The sequence below is a fragment of the Ahaetulla prasina genome, chromosome 1, assembly GCF_028640845.1.
Source record: "Ahaetulla prasina isolate Xishuangbanna chromosome 1, ASM2864084v1, whole genome shotgun sequence".
Taxonomy (NCBI): domain Eukaryota; kingdom Metazoa; phylum Chordata; class Lepidosauria; order Squamata; family Colubridae; genus Ahaetulla; species Ahaetulla prasina.
Genome location: NC_080539.1, coordinates 304,617,463 through 304,637,041, shown reverse-complemented (window position 1 = coordinate 304,637,041; position 19,579 = coordinate 304,617,463). Strand labels below are relative to the sequence as shown.

General features: G+C 40.2%; 1 protein-coding gene across 8 annotated transcripts in view; it reads left to right on the top strand.

The window, feature by feature from the left end:
- MGA (MAX dimerization protein MGA) overlaps positions 1-19,579 on the top strand; it is a 75,202-nt gene that overhangs the window by 31,340 nt on the left and 24,283 nt on the right. For 7 of the 8 annotated variants that reach the window (XM_058162040.1, XM_058162039.1, XM_058162035.1 and 4 more), the window contains 6 exons: positions 990-1,234; positions 3,213-3,356; positions 6,240-6,294; positions 16,138-16,631; positions 17,789-18,062; positions 18,804-19,283. In XM_058162040.1, the coding sequence (XP_058018023.1) occupies positions 990-1,234; positions 3,213-3,356; positions 6,240-6,294; positions 16,138-16,631; positions 17,789-18,062; positions 18,804-19,283 (1,692 nt within the window). Of the gene's footprint in view, positions 1-989; positions 1,235-3,212; positions 3,357-5,642; positions 6,215-6,239; positions 6,295-16,137; positions 16,632-17,788; positions 18,063-18,803; positions 19,284-19,579 lie in introns of those variants that run through there. The other variant, XM_058162042.1, reaches the window with a different exon arrangement.

The following is a 19,579-nucleotide window of genomic DNA, read 5'->3' as shown; positions in this document are numbered from 1 at the left end:
CGACTTGCCTGCAGAAGTTGTGAATGCTCCAACACTGGAAATTTTTAAGAATATGTTGGATAACCATCTGACTGAGATGGTGTAGGTTTTCCTGCCTGGGCAGGGGGTTGGACTAGAAGGCCTCCAAGGTCCCTTCCAACTCTGTTGTTATATATATTATATTAAAAGTTGTTTTGAGATCATTCATAAATTTTTAAAAGTGGAAAGGAGCTCTGAGAAAAAAAGTTTTAAAAACACTGGTATAGTTTAATGCTCACACAAGATTTATAAAAGGGTTGAATGAATAGCAATGCCTTCAGTGTGCTGAATTGCCAACAGAATAACAGAGCTGGAAGGGACCTTGAGGGGCTTCTAGTCCATCTCCCTGCTAAGCAGGAAACACTATACCATATCAGACAAATGGTTGTCCAACCTCTTCTTAAAAACCTCCAGTGTTGGAACACCCTCAGTTTCTGGAGACAGGTCATTCCACTTAATTAATTGTTCTGTCAGGAAATTTCCCCTTCTTACATAATCAGATAAACACTTCAAAATTGCCATGCAACTTCTACCTTTTTTCAAAATTGTGGGGGGGAAATCTTTGTAGGCATCTGATTCAAATGAGATGGAAAAAAGTGAGGATTTGGCTGAAAAGGCAAAGCATGAAGCTTTCTCAGGATGGGTTTAGAAAACTTGACCTTTATTGGCAGAATTATGTGGCGAATTGATTATGTGGAGGAATAAATTCGAGTAACAAAAGAATTAATTTCAAGGATTATTTTCCTGTTTCCTTTATTAAATTTTCTCTGTTTATAGTTGTGGAGGTGAGCATTACTTTTCATTCAGTCCTTGTACTTGTTCATAAAGACTGCTCAGTATTTCTTTGATTGCTTAAGTAAAACAGACTACTACCATAAATAAGTAATTATTTTGCTGAAAAGTCTTATGTCTAGGCAGTACTTTGTGGTTATGGAGATTTTTCTTTGAAAAAGAACTTCATTTTTTCTTAGCTATTTGTGATACAGAACCAGAAAAACCTGTTAAAAATTTTCCATTGTGGGTAAAAAAAGATGGAGAGATGGATCCAGAACCAATTTATATCCCAACTCCATCAGATGTTGAGGCAACAAAAGGTGCAATGTCACCTACTCCAGATATCATACCAACTGATGATAAACCTACACCAACTGAAGTTAATTCAATGGCTAATGGAATCAAGCCATTACGAGTTTATACACCTAGGCCCAATCCAGTGGTAAGTAAAAGAAGTAAGGTTTAAGGCTAAACCAGAAATATATCTCATTCTGCCTATAATGCAAAATAGTGCTCTCTTTTACGAATATATTGGCAGTTTATATAATTGATTTCAGATCTTTATGAAGACTCATTAAATTTCTGACTGCTCCAATAATAATAATCTATGTAACTTTTGTTGGGTAATTTATGATTATATAACACTGCTATGTTGCTACATGGTTCCATCCACTGTTTTTGTTAAATATTGGTTGGAACTACAGTATTTAATTATTTTTATAGTATTAATTCACCTCTCTATTTCTTAATTCTTGCTCCATCTCCTAAAAGTTACTTTGATATTCTTTTGCGTGGTACTGAGAGAGATCATGAAGAATACCTGTTACTTTAATTTTTTGCTATGTACTTTTGCAAGTACGTACTTGCGAACGTACATAATTACCTTTTTTTCCTATTGCAAGTACTGTTGTTTTAAGTCTCTCTTGAATTAAAATTGAAAACAAATAGGAAAGAATGAGACACATGCTTTGAGCATGAAATTTTAAGATGGATGGCAGGATATCCATTAAAACACTGGTTATAAAAGTTTTCAAAAATTATTCTGTACTAATACAGAATCTATAAGTGACTGCATAGATTACCAGTTGAACAAGTCACAGATAAGAAATACTTTTCTCATTAACATTTTCTTTCATATGCGACAAATGTGTTCTGATCACTTTAATTCTCTAAAATGTACCGTATTCACCTACATTTATAAGACTATCATACCCACTCAGGTTTCCCAAATGTATACACTCAATTGGATTTTTTAAAAAAATTAATGCTTAATCCACACTCATTGTCAGACCTCATCTAGCTGAGTTTGTTGGTTTAGAACATTTATATGATCATAGAGCTCAAACAGTCTTGAGTATCAGCACATTACAAATTCACTTAACCAAAGTACAAAGGAAAAATGGCACATACCAGTAAAACAAAGTAAAACGATTAAAAGACGATCAAGACTAAAATATTTTATATCTCATATAATCAGTCACCTTGACCTAAATGCCCGGGGAAAGAACCAGATCTTAACTGCCTTTATGAAGGCCCTTGGGATCAAAGTCAGTGATCAGTGAAGAACATGGCAAAGGGGAGGGCGGCCATTGAGAATACATGCTTCCTGGGTCCTACAGGGTGACACTTTTTCCAGGAAAGGATCTAGAGTGTGACATCTCTGTTGAGGTATGTGGGATGAGCCGGTATTTTTGGGAGAAGACAATCTTACGTATCACCTGCCAGTGGTTGATTGGTTTGTTTTGCTACACATGACTTTATAAATAAATTGCATCTGGAAGTGTATAGGAGCCAGTGCAGTTCATAGAATAGAAATGTTACATGCATGTAATGAGGCATAACTACCTATGCTGCTACATTCTAGGCCAGTTGATTACCCAACTGAAATGATTCTGCACATATTGTTCTTGCTGGGTGCACTCTCACACACATAACAACACATCTTTTCAACATATGTCTATTTCCTTCCTATTTGTACCATTACAGTAGCAAACATCTCTCCTTCCATCTTTATTTCCCCTAGCTTTTTTAGAAATAACACATGGAAAAGATTGTTTTCCACTTGTTCATAGAATTTTTCCCATGGTAACTAAGTATGTAACAAACTGCAGTGTAACAGACTGCAAAGTGAAATAAACAAAATGCTTAAACTATTTTTTTGAAAGATGCATTAAAAGAAAATAGATAAAATACTCTTTGTTCATGCTGTATCATGGCTTAGCTTTAGGCAGTCAGACAGAAAGGCAGTCTATTTTCTTGCTCAATTGGAAACATTTCCAAAAAACATTAGCTATGTTGAAAGATGCTGCTCCTTTTTTATAGTTATAGAGAAAATGCAACAGGTGCTTAAATTGTTCAAATGATATAAATGTAACTTATACTTTTATTTAACTGAAAGCTCATTATTATATGGCTTATAGATTCGAGAAGAAGATAAGGACCCTGTTTATCTATATTTTGAAAGTATGATGACTTGTGCTCGTGTGCGAATATATGAACGGAAAGTACGGGAGAAAAGTCAGCAGGAAAAATGCCTCTGGAATTGTGAAAAACATATTGAAAAGGTAAAGTATTATTGACTATTTTTTAATGTATATTGTTTAAGAAAAATGATAACATAGTGATTGGGCTGACATTAAACTAGTTAGTAGTATAATTTGAGACATGTTCAGTAATGACCAAACCAGATACGAAACTAAATTTAAGGAAAAAAACCTAGATGCAGTATTATCAAACTAAATTATTAATGTGATTTATTGCTGGCCAAATCATTATTTCTTCTTGGAGACTTTGCTGAGGAAATTACTGGAGTTAGAGGGTATAATTAACTATAAAGTTGAGGATGATAACAGGAGGACAATGTGAGGCAAATAATTCCATTTCTCTTCCCTTCAATTCCTTGATCTGTTCTCCCTCCCTCCCAATAATAATTTTGATGGCGAATTTGGGGGCATTTCTGGTGGTTTTAAGGATGAGCGGATTGCCTCCTTGAATCCTTCCACTGCCATTCTTTTCTTAACCTCCTGAAAATACTAGAATAACATTTCTAAAGATTGTAGGATTAGATGCCTCCTATATAGGCTTCCTGATCCATCTTAATTAGGATTGGAAAAGAAAAGTCAAAATAGTTGGGGAGCCAAGTTTCACAGCACAATACAAGTATTATGGCAGGTGAGGGAGTAACTTTATTAACTCCGGTTGTTAAAAGGAAGTTTCATGTGTTCTGTGGGTGATTCCATTTGCATTTGCTTTTCATTCTTGGACTAGAATCCTTATTTCCCCTGGAAAGTTGCAAAATTGTCTGAGATGGCTTTATACAGGAAAATATGTTCCTAAACATAAATTATGTGTTCATAAATGTATTTTTTAATGTTTTCATTGCTACTTTGTTTTATGTTACGTCTCACTTGTCATTGAACACAGTAAGTCATCTGTATGTGCATGTGTAGTGTGACTATATGTACATACATATGGAATAATACCTAGAATTATATGCACAGTAATTTTGCAAACTAATATTTGGATTGTTTAATTCTACTATTCGTATTTATAGTGTGTGGCCATCTGAAGCATTTTATTTGCTTTTATTAGTTTTCTGCTACTACTGTTTTTTGCCCAGAAAGCTTACTTTATTAATTAGAAAGTTGAGAGATTAAAGTATTTTGACTACATGTAGCCTTGTGAGGCGATAACTAAAAATAAATATGATAGTACTCTTCAGTATCCTGTAAGTATGTAATATAAAAATAATCAGAGGACTAGTTCTGTCTTCTTCCAGAAGACAGGGCATGAAATAATGAATTCAAGTTGCAGGAAGTAATATGTTAGAAGGGTCCTTTACTGGATGAATTCAAGAGAAGCGGGACAGTCATCTGTTTGGGATGCTGTCGTGTCCCACTCCTCCGCTAACGGCCGGGTCAGGGAAATCCGAATCAGGCTTGCCTCTGCAGCTCTGCCCAAAGTCCTAGCAAAGTCCTCAGAGCAGGCAGGAGACCAGTAAGTGACTTCAGCAAGATAAGTTCGACTTTTGCCTGACTCAGAGACTGCCAGAAAGCAGATCCTTTATATAGGCCATGGGGTGTGGCTCCATGACTCAGCACTCATTAAGGCCTGCCCCTCCCTTCCTTCTGTTGCCTCCGCCTCTCCAATCTTCTGATGCGAGGATTACTCCAATCAGCTGTTGTTGGGAGTAAACCCTCCTCAGGCTCACCTGCTGTGGAGGAGGGGGAGGGGTCTAGCTGCTCCGTTTGCCTGGGCATGGAGTCAGGGCTGGGGCAGGGAGGTGCTCCTTCTTCCAGTTTGTCTGGGCATGGAGCCAGGACTGGGGCCGGGAGGCATACATTCCTCCGTGTTCGGGAGCAGATAAGAAGGCCCCGGCTGCTCTGAGGGCGGGCAAGACACAACAGATGCTTTAATTTGGATTCCTATACTAAGCAAGAGATTGGCCTCAGTGGACTAAATGGCCACCGCCAAATTCCATGATTATGGGAAACAAATATTTTCCAGTTTTAAATTAATATAAAGCATATTTTTTTTCTTGAATTAACAAAAAGAAAATCTTGCCACCTAGATTTGTCAACATGGGCTTTTTGGGTTTTCTAATATTTGTCAGTGGTTTAGGACATACATGAGCAAAGCTTCTGCAACTCTTAAGATCAACTGTACCTTTTCCCTGGATTTCTAGCATCTTAGATAATCTCAGATGATCTCAGAAAACTAAGCTGTTAGATCTAATGAGTGGGTCATCACTAGCACATATCAGGGCTATAGATTACAACCATTTTTAGCAACTGTTCAAAATTATGTTGGTGCTGAAAAAATGGACTTGCAACCCGTGCCTGAAATTACAGGGGAGGGGAAGATTTCTAACGACAGAACAACTTTAGCAAAGTCAATGGGGAAGCCAGCAAGGAACTTGCACTCTGGTAAGCCACCACCCCCTTCCTGTGCATCATGCTGCATCCTTCTTCCTTGCCTCTCTGTACTGGCATGCATGCACCTGCATCATCCCTCCCTCTCACTTGCACAGGGTCTCCATTGGGGTTCCTAGGGCCTCCTTCATACCTCTGCGGCACCCTTGCAATCCTCACCTGGGACTCTCAGCACTTCCTGCTTAATGACCTGCACATCTTGCAGTTAGGGTGGCAATCAAGATTACATTTTATATGATGTAATGCTTTATGAGCATATCATTTAGTCACACAAAGTCCATTTGCCATTGTAACTCGAGGACTACATGTATTATCCAAAACTATGTGACATGTAATCTATCCATCAGAAAACGGGCAGTTTCTAATTTTGCCATATATGGCTCAGTCTGACTATGTCTCTTTTTGAAATACTGGCATTTAAAGATTGATTTCAGATAAGTATATTGGGAAAGAAAATTTTCAATTTATAATCAGATTTTAAATATATACATATATATAATTCTATATTGTTTCCAGGAACATGATGCAGATCCCCAGCCCCTGAAAATTGAAGAGGATAAAGACCCTGGAGGTAAAATTAAAACCTGATCTTAGTCATCAGGTTCTTTGTGTGATTAGTTCAGTCACATAGAATTAGTAGAATATACAGGGGAAAAAAGGCAGATGACAATGAAATAGGTAAGGCCAAATTTTTGCAATCTAAACAAAATTGAATATTTTCTCAAAGGAAGAAGCAAAGCAGAACTAAACTGAGGCAACGTAGATTATGAAAAACAATGTTCCGGAGGGGGAGTGGGTAGATTTAATTCATATTCCAATTGATTTGTCCTGTCTTAAATGCAACTACATTAATATTGACCTAGACCAGTGATGGCTAATCTTTTTGTTGTCGTATGCCGAAGGTGTGTGCATGGCGGCGCCCATAATGCAATGCGTACTCCCCTGCGTATTTGCGCACACTGTGCTACACATGTGTTCTGCCCCCCCTGCGCCACGTTTTGTGCCTGGAAAGCTCCTGCACCAACCTTTGCCAGTGCAAACAGCTTGCAAAGCCGTTCCAGCGATGCTGGACACTTCCCGGAGTGCGAGGCTGGCAGCAGGAGGAGGCGCCGCCTCTGCCTTTTCAAAGAGGCAGCGGCAGCAGGCCGTTCATGAAGGCAAAGGTTGGTGCAACCCTGGGGCAGCTCGCCTCCCCAGCGGTGACTTCTCCTTCTCCTGGCTGCTCCTGCATCCCGGCCGGAAGCGGCAACGCAATAGCTACTGCTGCCGGGGACGAGGGGGTGGCGGTGGCAAGAACATGTGGGCTGGGACTTCCCTCCCTCCCCGCCCTGCTGCCCCATGCACCTGAGCCAGCTGGTTGCTCCTGCCCTTCCCCCTGCAGCTGCTGCTGCTCTTCTGGGGGCTTGCTTCCTTCCCCCCACCCATGAACCACTTCAGACTCACGCCAAATTAGGCGGAGGGAGGGGGATAGTAAAGAAGAGGCAGTGGCCAGGTGTACAAGGATTCCCAACCCTTCTCTTAAATGGTGCCAGCTGATGGGCTGCACCAAAAACCAGCGGTGTGAAGAATGGAACAGCCAGTGGTGAAAGGGGAGAGCCGCCGCTGTTGCTATCTCATACTTCTTTTTCTCTCTCTGGCATTGAACCCGGCCGACTTGCTTGCCCCCAACCACACTTGCTTACCCTGTTCGTTTTCATTTAGCTGCCACTCAAACTCATCAAAGTCCAACATCGCTAGGGAAGGAGCAGCAAGGGAGGCAGCCAGCCGCCCAGGCAGCAAATGCTGCCCTGCTGCCCGGTGTGTCCAAGCCAGCAGGACGCTCTTACCCTTTCCCCTGCAGTGGCTGCTGCTCTTCTGGGGCAACAGGGCTACGCAGGAGGAATGCTGGAGATAACACGCGGAATTGGCGGGGGGCTGTGCGGGGGCCGGCTGGCTATTCTGGGGCGCCCAAGCTGGCCAGGTGTTCCGGACCACCTGGGGCCGCGCAAGAAGCTTGCTCAGGCAAGGATGGAGGGAAGCCCTGGCCAGCCCTTCTCTGGCAGGGAGGGAGGGAAGCCCCAGCTAGCTCTGTTCCCCTAGGAAGCAACGCCGGGATCCCCTCTACGCATCTTTTGGTATATGTGCCCGTTGTTCTTGCTGTTGCTGGTCTATATGCATGCCAGAAACCAAACGCCAAGAGGCCAATGTCCATGCGTGCACTGGAAACAGGAAGATCATCTTCCTGGAGTAAGCATGTGCAATGGGTGACTGCTGTTCTGGTTTCCGGCACACCTTTGCGCATGAAACCAGCTGGCTGGCGTGCTGGGACCCGGAAGAGCAACAGGTAATGGCTCCATGTGCCCGGAAATACAGCTCTGCGTGCCATTTTTGGGAAGCATGCCATAGGTTCGCCATCATGGACCTAGACCCTCAATGGTGAATAATTCGTTTTTCTTTATATAACATTCCTGCATCACTCTGGATTGTTCTCTGTGTAGTTCAGAAATAAAAGTCACAAATATGAATTAAAGTTTAAATATATAATGTTAATCATTGCAAGGAATTGCATAGGAGACCTCTTGCAATTCTGAAGATTGCTTAATAGATTATTAAATAGTCCTTGACTTGTGATGGCAATTGGGACTGGCATTTCCATCGTTAAGCAGTGTATTCATAAAGCTGTCCTGGTTAATTGAATCTCACTATCGTTAAGCAACATCTGCTCCCAGACTCCAGCCCTTTCTAACTGCGTGATCCTGATACAGATAATCCTCAATTTACAACAGCTTATTTAATGACTGTTTGAAGTTACAATGGCACTGAAAAAAGTGACTTATGACCGTTTTTTACACTTATGACCATTGCAGCATCTGCATGGTCATATAATTTACATTCGGATGCTTGACAACTAGTTTATATTTATGACGGTTGCAGTGTCCTGGGGTTATAGGATGCCTTTTGTGACTTTCTGACAAGCAAAATCAACGGGGAAGCCAGATTCCTTAACAACTGAGTTCCTAATTTAACAACTACAGTGATTCATTTAACAAAAGTGTCAAGAAAAGTCATAAAATGGGGCAAAACCCACTTAATAAATTTCTCATTTAGCAACATAAATTCTGGGCTCAATTGTGTTGCAAGTTGAGGACTACCTGTATTGTTTCAATCCCTTGGGAGTTAGAGGGGGTTGGGCACAAAACCAACTCTCCAATCCACAGGCAGCCTCCCACTTAATTTCTGCTCTGATTCCATCTCTCAAATACTCATCTTTCTGAACTTTCAGTCCCTTCTCTCAGTCCCCCTTTCATGAACGATCCATCCTATCCTCTCAGATTCACAATCCACCGCACTTTCAAAACTTTCCAACCTAACGGCCAACTGCACAGCAAAAACATACCATACCAAAACACCTCAGGCCACACCATATAGTGCCATATAACAAGACTTCTGGTGGCACCGTAGGTGTTGAAGATGGTCTTTTCAGACCGCCAGCTCCGCGATCGTGTAGAGCCGTTCAGACAGCGAAAATCAGCTGTCTGGCGGCTCGGAAACCTTTCCCTTGGGAGAAGAGGGAAAGGTGAGCAGTTGGGCGGAGGTAGAGCTCCCCAAAAAGTCCCAGGAATAATTCTGGGGCTAGAAGGGTGAGAGCTCCCTGAAAAGCCCAACAGTGCTCCGGATCCGGGACATTTCTGCTGTTAAGCAGAACAAAACACCACGACCACCTCTGCTTCAAGATGAAGATTTAATTTGATTAAAGCAGACAGAGCAATGACAGGAGTGTTGGCAATGGCAAGTACCAGACCTTAACTCGGTTCCCAGACTACATTTAAGAAGAACAAAGGAAATGGTGCCTGCATTTAAAAGGGTGTGAAAGTGAAACTTAAGGAAGTCTTTGTTAACATTATTGCGCTCTCAGTCTTCTTTAAACTTGCCGGATTTTACATTTACATGAAGAGATTTTAAAGTGAAAAGTGGAAGGACTATAGAATTGATTTACCTTACCCAAATACAGAGTTTATGAAAAGATTTGAAGATTTATTGAACTTATTGAGACGGTTGTAAGGTATAAAATTAAAGTGAAAAATGGCTTCTAAGCAAACAAAGCTTGGTGTTATTAAGGATGTTGGGATATTGCCAGTTCAAATGCAAAAGCTACAAGAAGATTTGAAAGGATTTTTAAAAGGTCTTTTAGAAGAAGCTCTAGACTTTCAAACCTCTGTTATAGATCAAAAATTTATGGAGCTTGAAGAGGAAATATCTCAAATAAAAGACATTATTGAAACTAGGAATAAGGATATAAGGGAAGATGTGGTGGCAGTATTTCAAAGATTGTTTGATTACACGGTTCAGTTGGATGGAAGAGTGGAAGAAATTAATCAAGCTAATGTGAATTTGGAAAATAAAATAGAGGAGGTCCAGACAAAGATGAACAGGGCAGATGAAGAGTTGGTTTTGCTGCAATATAGATCGATGGAGTTTGCCCTGAGAGAGAGAGGTCTCAAAGAAAATAAGCGCGAGAATCTAAAAGATATTTTTGCAGATGCTTTTGCACATATATTTGGAGAACAACCAGCAGAATTTGTAACTCAAATCGAAAAAAATTATCGTGTTAATTCCTGGGTTGCCAGACAGAGACAGTTACCAAGAGATGTTATCTATTTTACAATTAGGAGGATTCGGAATGAAATTTTACAAGTATCTTATAAAAATAAAATTCAAATATCAGGACAAGAGATATTAGTGTTCAAAGAAATTCCTCCTAAAATGTTAAGATCTAGAAAGGAGTTTACTTTCTTGGTGGATGAACCTAGAAATCGTCAGATTCAGTATAGATGGGATGTTCCAGCTGGACTAACAGTAAATTATAAAGGAGGAAAATATCGTCTTAACACAGTTTTTAAGGCAAGAGATTTTTATACTAATGTATTAAAGGCTGGAAGTCCACCACTGTTAGAAATTAAGATGGGAAGTAAAGTAGAGATTGGAAAAAAATGGGAGAAGGAAGTAAAGCACACACAATTTAAAGTTGGGATGGCAATTGCTGAAGAAGAAACACTGGAAAAAGGGGATTTAAATGAGCAAAGATTGATTCGAATAGATATTAAACAAAAAGAACAAAGAGTAAAGAAGCAGCAATATCAAGCGAAAAGAGTTTCTTTTTATGGGAAAGGGTAAAATCATAACTGAAATTTTTGAATATATTTAAAAAGTATTGTGTATGTGTTTAAATTTTGAAGAAGTATTAGTAATGTTATTTGATTTGGGAATATAAGGTGTTGATAAAAATAGAATAAGGAATGGAATTAGTTAAGTTTTATAAAATGTTTTGTAGATGATCTGGAATTTAAATGCAATGTTATTTGATTATATATGGTGGATTTGTTAAAAACTAAGTTATTCTGGATAAAAATTGATTAGGGGTTATATAAGGTGTTGATAAAAATAGAATAAGAAATGGAATTAGTTAAGGACTGTATGATAAAAGGGGAAATTGGGCTAAATGTTAAATTTATATAAGTTAAAAATTTAAGAGGAAAATTCTGTAAAAAGAGATGATATCTAGATTCTAAATACTGGTGTGTATGTATTTGAAACTATAATTTAAATGTTGGAGATCTGGTTGGGCTGATACTATGTATTATTGTATATGGTGGATATATAAATTAGGTGGATTATACAAAATATCTTGAAGAAGAAGATAACATTTAATTTAAAATCAAATTAAATTGATTTTAAATTTAATATTAGTAGCTAGATTACCGGCCGCGCAATATTGGAAGATAGAACATTTGCTTATCATTGAAGACTGGATGCTAAAAGCAGTGAACTTACTGGAGAAGGCAGAAATCTCAGCGTACCAGAAAGACTATCCACAAGAAAGATGTATATTGGAAAGGAGAAGATGGATCGACTATTTTTAAAACAAATATTGAATTAAGAACTACCAAATAGACTATGAATGAATAGAACGTACTGTATATTTTCTTTTTTCTTTTTTTCTTTTTCTTTTTCTTTACTATGGAGAAGGGGAGTTAAGGTTCTAGGGGATGGATGGGAGTCTATGGATAGTTTGTGTATTCTAGCTTATGATTGTTAGATATTATACCCTGTATATTGCTCTGGGAAGTCTGGGGGGTGGGGTGGGGGGATTGGGGGGAGGGGGGAGGGGCAAGGGGGAGGGTTGGTGGGAGGACGAGGGGATGTATGGGTAAATTTTTTTTGTAAAACTTTATACGCCGGACAAGACGCCTAGAGAGTTCCTGGAGGTCCAGCCGTTCAGAGGCTGATCGGACACTAGTTAGATCCTATACTAGGACCTACCTAGTGGCACTGAGGGAAGCGAGGCGTTGCTACTCCTCCTCCCTCATTGCGTCGGCAGATAACAGCCCAGCCGCCCTGTTTCGGGTGACCCGTTCCCTCCTTCACCAGGGGGAGCGGGATGACTCGTTGCAGGGACGTGCTGAGGAGTTTAACGGTTATCTATACGATAAAATCGTTCAGCTTCGGGACGGTCTGGACCAAAATTGCGGTGATTCAGACGGGGCGTCTGAGGGCGGTCTTGGTGATATTGTCTGGGATGAGTTTGACCCTGTGGCTCCCGAGGACATGGACAGGCTGTTGGGTAGATTGAATGCCACCACGTGTTTACTGGACCCGTGCCCCTCCTGGTTGGTGCTGGCCACTCAGGAGGTGACACGAGGCTGGCTCCAGGCGATTACGAGCGCTTCCTTGTTGGAGGGAGTCTTTCCGGCCGCCTTGAAAGAGGCGGTGGTGAGGCCCCTCCTCAAGAAGCCTTCCTGACCCGCTGTTTTAGGTAATTATCGTCCGGTCTCCAACCTTCGCTTCGCGGCGAAGGTTGTAGAGAGTATGGTGGCATATCAGTTTCCCCTGCACCTGGATGAAACTGTCTATCTAGACCCGTTCCAGTCCGGTTTCCGGCCCGGTTACAGCACTGAGGCGGCTTTGGTCGCGTTGGTGGATGATCTCTGGAGGGCCAGGGATAGGGGTTGTTCCTCTGCCCTGGTCCTATTAGACCTCTCAGCGGCTTTTGATACCATCGACCATGGTATCCTGCTGCGCCGGTTGGAGGGATTGGGAGTGAGAGGCACCGTTTATCGGTGGTTCTCCTCCTATCTCTCCGACCGGTCGCAGACGGTGTTGACGGGGGGGCAGAGGTCGACCCCGAGGCGCCTCACTTGTGGGGTGCCGCAGGGGTCGATTCTCTCGCCCCTTCTGTTCAACATCTATATGAAGCCGCTGGGTGAGATCATCAGTGGTTTCGGTGTGAGGTACCAGCTGTACGCGGATGACACCCAGCTGTACTTTTCCACACCGGGCCACCCCATTGAAGTGCTGTCCCGGTGTTTGGAAGCCGTACGGGTCTGGATGGGGAGAAACAGGCTCAAGCTCAATCCCTCCAAGACAGAGTGGCTGTGGATGCCGGCATCCCGGTACAGTCAGCTGAGTCCACGGCTGACTGTTGGGAGCGAGTCATTGGCCCCGATGGAGAGGGTGCGCAACTTGGGCGTTCTCCTGGATGAACGGCTGTCTTTTGAAGATCACTTGACGGCCGTCTCCAGGAGAGCTTTCCACCAGGTTCGCCTGGTGCGCCAGTTGCGCCCCTTTCTAGACCGGGATGCCTTATGCGCAGTCACTCACGCCCTTGTGACATCTCGTCTGGATTACTGCAATGCTCTCTACATGGGGCTCCCCTTGAGGGGCATCCGGAGGCTTCAGTTAGTCCAGAATGCAGCTGCGCGGGTGATAGAGGGAGCCCCTCGTGGCTCCCGTGTGACACCTATCCTGCGCAGACTGCACTGGCTACCTGTGGCCTTCCGGGTGCGCTTCAAGGTTTTGGTGACCATCTTCAAAGCGCTCCATGGCATAGGGCCGGGCTACTTACGGGACCGCCTACTGCTACCGAATACCTCTCACCGACCCGTGCGCTCTCACAGAGAGGGACTCCTCAGGGTGCCGTCAGCGAGACAGTGTCGTCTGGCGACACCCAGAGGAAGGGCCTTCTCTGTGGGGGCTCCCGCCCTCTGGAACGAACTCCCTCCAGGACTTTGTCAACTTCCGGACCTCCGAACCTTCCGTCGCGAGCTTAAAACACACTTATTCATCTGCGCAGGACTGGATTAGATTTTAAATTTGTTGGTTTTTAATGGGTTTTTATCATTTATATTGTTTTTAATAATCTGGCTTATTAGAATAAGTTTTTTAATTGTTATTTTAGTCTGTATTTATATGTTTTTACTTGCCTGTGAACCGCCCTGAGTCCCTAGGGAGATAGGGCGGTATATAAATATGAAAAAATAAATAAAAATAAATAAATAAATAAATATATATATATATATATATAAAACAAAACGTGTCTCTGTTTTTATATCTCTGTACATATGTTAAATATATACAGAGTACAGGTAGATCTTGGTTAAAAGTGGTAATTGGGGTCAGAATTTTCATTTAAGTGATGCAGTTGTATAGCACAACATCAAATGACCGCATTGCATAGCAGTAGCAGTTCCAGTTGCTGTCATTAATTGAGCAGGCTGCAAAGTGCCCAAATTTTGATCATGTGACCACAGGGATGCTGTATGATTCTAACTTTGAGGGTTTGAGCATAACTACAATTTTTTCAGCACAGTTGTAACGGTTGCTGTTTGTATGATCATTAACTAAGGACTACTCTGTACTACCCCAATTCGATCTGAGGCAGTACAGCTTACTGTAACACTGTAACAACTCTATTTTTCGGAGTATAAGATGCACTTTCCCCCCCAAAAAAAGAGGGTGAGAATCTGGGTGCATCTTATACTCTGAATGTAGCCCCGCCTAGCCTCTCAAATGGAGGTTTCAGAGGCTGAAAAAAGCCTCAGAAATGAAGCTTCAGAAAAAATCCTCCAAATGGAGCTTCAGAAAAAAAAAGCCTCTGAAATTTTGAAGTTTCAGAGGCTGAAAAAAAAAGCAAGGCACAGAGCTCACAACCAACGAACCTGTTGCTAAAATTCACCTCTGGGAACAGCTGATTGGGGGTATTCCGGGAGGCCAATGTACCCGCCAATCACCTTTTTTTCTTATTTTCCTCCCCAAAAACTAAGTTTTTTTATACTCCAAAGAATACAGTAATTTTATGTTAACTCAGTGGCAAAAAACATTGAATCTGTTAAAACAGAAAATAAGTCTAGAATTTAAAATACTTGTTACATGAGTTGAATCAGACAAAATGATAACTAATTTAGTTTTACATTTCAGTTATTTTGTTAATAGCAAAGTCTAAATTTTAATGAAAAATGTAAAAACTATATCCTGCACATGTGTATGTGTATTTATTTATTTACTTACTTACTCACTTACATTCCACCTTATATACCACCTTTATTACTTTATTATAAACAAGGTAGCAAATACTCTAATACTCCTTCTCCTCCTCTTATTTTTACCACAACAACCCTGGGAGGTGAGTTGGTCTGAGAGAGTGACTGGAGTAAGGTCAACCCACCTGTCTTTCATGGCTAAAGCAGGACCTGAACTTACAGTCTCCAGATTTCTAGCCTGATGCCTTAACCACTTAGACCAAACTCTCTTTTCTCTCTCTGTCTCTCCTGCCGTCCCCTGCAACAAGCCAGTTGGTTAATTACTGTTGATCTGGAAAAAAAAGTGGATACTTCACTTAGGGAAAAACACTAGAAAAGAAAGAAAAATCACATTGAACAATAATATTTGCATTTCAGATTAGAAGTATAGCCAGTTATGACTGTTTCTATTAACCCTGTTACTTTATCCATATTTTTCAATTAAAATAATATATCATGACATAGGTTTAACTACAGCCTTAATGCAAGATTTATATAAATGTAGCTGATGAATGGAAAACACTACTCTGCTTCTGAGTATCTCTAGCCAGAAAATAAAGTTTTCGCAAAAAAAAGTATTAGCAAAAGTTCAAAAATATCCTACAATTCTTAAATAATTTTGAAGGGTAAAATTCACAATTGCCAGATAAAATCTAATCAGATACCATCATTGGCAGTAACACAAACTTTATATAATTTGGGAAATTTGAAAGAGTCAATAATTATATATTGGTATGATAAAATATGAGCAACAAGAATCATAGAAATGTTGACAGAAAATTAGGTTAGCAGAAAGTATGATTTTTACTAGATTGATTGTTTTATAGCATACATTTTCTAAGATTTGTTATCTCAGTATATTAATAAATATATATCCAATATAAAATTCGAATGTGTTTAGCGCCTAAATATTGTAGTTTTATTATTAATAAAGTATGATACTGTTACTTAGATCTGTTTCTTTTGGTATTTCCCCTTGTGACTTTTTTCATGTTGACGAAAATAACAGAACAAGTCCAAGTTAAATTGTAAGTTGTAAAGTTGCAATATTTCAGAAACCTTTTTCCATTCTTTCCTAGAGAAAAGCTGGTGGTTTTCCTGTAGTGCTGGGGATCCATCTACTTCTTATGTACATCGTATTACCCCAGATGGCAAAAACAAACTAATTGAGATTATTTCTGATTGCAACTGGGAGGAAGATCGCAAAGAGATCTTGAATATCTTATCACAGCATATCAGAAATAAGATGCCTAAATTGCTCAAAGTGGGCCATTTTATTATTGAGCTAGAATCTGAAACCAAAACCTGGGATGAAAAGCACACACCCATCTATTCTTCGCGAGTGAAAATCTCCATGCCACCATGTCAGAACAAGAACCAAAGCCCTCCTGTCATTGTTGAGTCACATAATGCTGGATTGTCACCGGGCAAAAGAACAGAAAAATTAACAACCCCTGAGAAATTACAGGAACAGAGGAAGAAAGGTTTACCCTTTTATGCAGGACTTTCTTCTGCAGGAAAGCTGATTGCTAACAAATGCAAATATGATTTGAATCCCTCCGGTTCAATTCAGGTAGGGGATTCTTCTGGGACAGTTTGGATTTCAGTGTATAGAATGCTACCTCCAGCCCTAATATTTGTTAGTATTTGTTATTCTTAAGTGGAGAGGGACAGAATAGGATGAATAGGATTCCTGATCTTATTTGTAGAGTCACTCTAAACTCTCTGATTACTTGATTTTTTTCCTTGCAGATACTCTTTCTACATTATAAACAGATGAGTTTTCTTTCTAATTTGTTGCCTATTAGTATTGACTGCTGACTTTAACCTCTTTTTGTCCTAACCTTGGCCATGTTACTGAAGTAGAAGGCAGTGTGTTAAAACACTCAAATCAAAAATTGTAAATTTATTTGTGCTTCTTCAGCTAATAAGCAGGGTAAACAGTTAGCCTAGAAATTCTTCATTTATCAATCAGAAGAACATTTGTCCAAGTACGGGTAGTCTTCAAGTTATGACTATAATGAGCCGCCCATCGCCATTATGATGGTCCTAAATTGCGTCACCCACATGACTGATCCAATTTTATTAACTTTTTTGCTTTGTTTATTAAGTGAACACTGGTTGTTAAGGGAAGCCGTGGTTCATTACGGGCATGGTTTTGCCAAAAATTGAAAGTAAATGCTAGTTTTTGGGGAAACTGTCATAAATGCAGTTACGTGACCATGGAACACTGTAAATGCAGCTCTGTTGCCAAGTGCTCAAAGTGTAATCATGTGATTGTGGGAGTAGGAACTGCTGGAATCTCAAATCTGGGTCATAAGTATTCCTAGGGAATTCCATTGTGACTTCGAATGGTTGCTAAGCGACTAATCGTAAGTTGAGGACTACCTGTAAGAAAAGAGTTTTGATACTTATTGTTTAATATTTTATTAAGTGAAGTTCTTCCTGTGGATTTTTTTTTAAATAAAACACATGACCAGGCTCTGAATAAAAATACTTCATTTAGAATAAGATGGGTTAAGAATAAGTTTCCAAACAACAGTAATTCATGTGGTGCTGCAAATTGCTTTTTAAATTGAAATAAATTTTAGAAGAGGTTCAATGGAATTGATTTCAGGTTTTTTTTTTAAGACACCACTATTCTATTGCTACAAATTAAATTAGCATGTTCTAGACTCTGTTGAACCATGCTGTGGTAGTGGGTGTGGCATTTTGCCTCTTTTATTTCAGGTTAATGGTAAAAATTCTCCTCAAGCCAAACTTCTTTTGGGACAGATGGGAGCATTGCATCCAGCCAGTCATCTAGCAGCTTATCTCACGGGTAGACTGCAACCAACCATGTTTGATCTCTCAACAATGATCCTCAAGATAGCACCTAGTAATAAACTTGCTGTTTCTGAATCACTGCCAACTGAAGTGTCCACATCAGAAACATCTAAAACTCCATTTTCTACTGATACTACATCAGTCTCCACTGCTCGTGTCTCAGCACAGAGACAGATAGGTAGGTCGGATTTTTTCCCTGTCATATTGTAAAAGAAATGAATGAAGAACGAAGAGTGCTTTGTTCTATCATGTTGCCTAGTGCCATTGATTCTGATATACTGCTAAGCCAACCATGGAGAAAAATGACAAGACTTAAATTAAAAAACAAGACAATGTGAGGATGGAAATGAAGAACTTCTGAAGAATTGAAAAAGCTTCTTGGATGAGAAGCGAAACATTTTCAAAGAAAACCAAAACCAAAAAAGTCCAGTTGCCTTTTAGAAAAAGCACCTTTGGGACATTGGGACTAAAAGGCTGCTTCTGCTCTCTGTTAAACCGGATTTCATTTTTTTAAACAATATATTTTATTTTAGGTGTTATTCAAAACATGTTATTCAAAATATTAGGAAATACTTTATTGTTTAATTTTTTCAGGAAAAAAAATTATCTTATTTTTTTCTGTGATTTGTCCCTAACTTTGTCATTAGTAAGCTTCAGGTAAGGAAACAGAGAAATGCCAACTCTGAAATATTTTAAACTATTTAAAATTAGCTTTTGCTTGCATATAATCATTTTTATATTTACTGCGCTTAGATGGATTCATAACTGAAGCTTTTAAGACATGGGGAGCATAAGAGAGTTTCTTATATATTTGACTTCCTTTAATAAGGAAATGCAACCAGAATCAATCACTGGCATATATGTAGAAAATATAAAATAAAAATATTAATATATTGACTTTGAAAATATTTCTTTTTAGCTCCTCGGCCATTATTAGATGATGTGACCAATCGGTTGACCTGTCTAAATACAGTTGGAGGTCTACAGAAGAAGGCTTCTGAAACTGGATCATCTCAATCTCTGACAGGACCACAGAAATCTAATACCAAATCTATCTCACTTTCTGCTGGTTCAACCACAGTTGATACTACAATTGCTATAACTTCTGTAGCATCACTTCCTGTAACAATTTCTAGCCCTTTGCAGAATAACAGTCCTCCTGACATTACTTGTATGAATACTGTTGGAAAACAAGAAATAAATATATCCTCAGCCACAGATACTATGGAAATAACAAAGCCAGTTACAAGCATGCCTTTTGCTCAGTCTTCAACTCCAGTTTCTACATCTACAGCTGTAATCCCACTCACTGTGACTTCACCAACTTCATCAATTAGCTGCGTTCAACCCGCTGGACTCTCAGGAATTCAAAAAAGCCCTCCATCAAATCAAAAACAGGGTAAAACTTCTAGTTATCATCACTTCTTGCTACAGATGTTTGTTTTGATTGAATCTTTGCATTGCCAGCCAACCTGTAATGAGGTAGAGCAGGGGTCCCCACCCCCAGGCCACGACCCACTACCGGGCTATGGGCTGTTTGAATGGTGGCCCAGCACACATGCAGCTTGGCTTGTATCAGTTGTGGGCTGATGTGCATGCACACACCTCAACTTGTGCAAGCAGTGAGCCAGTGCGCCAGCATGTAGCTTGACTTGCACAAGCGATGGGCCATTGCGCATGCATGAAGCTTGACTT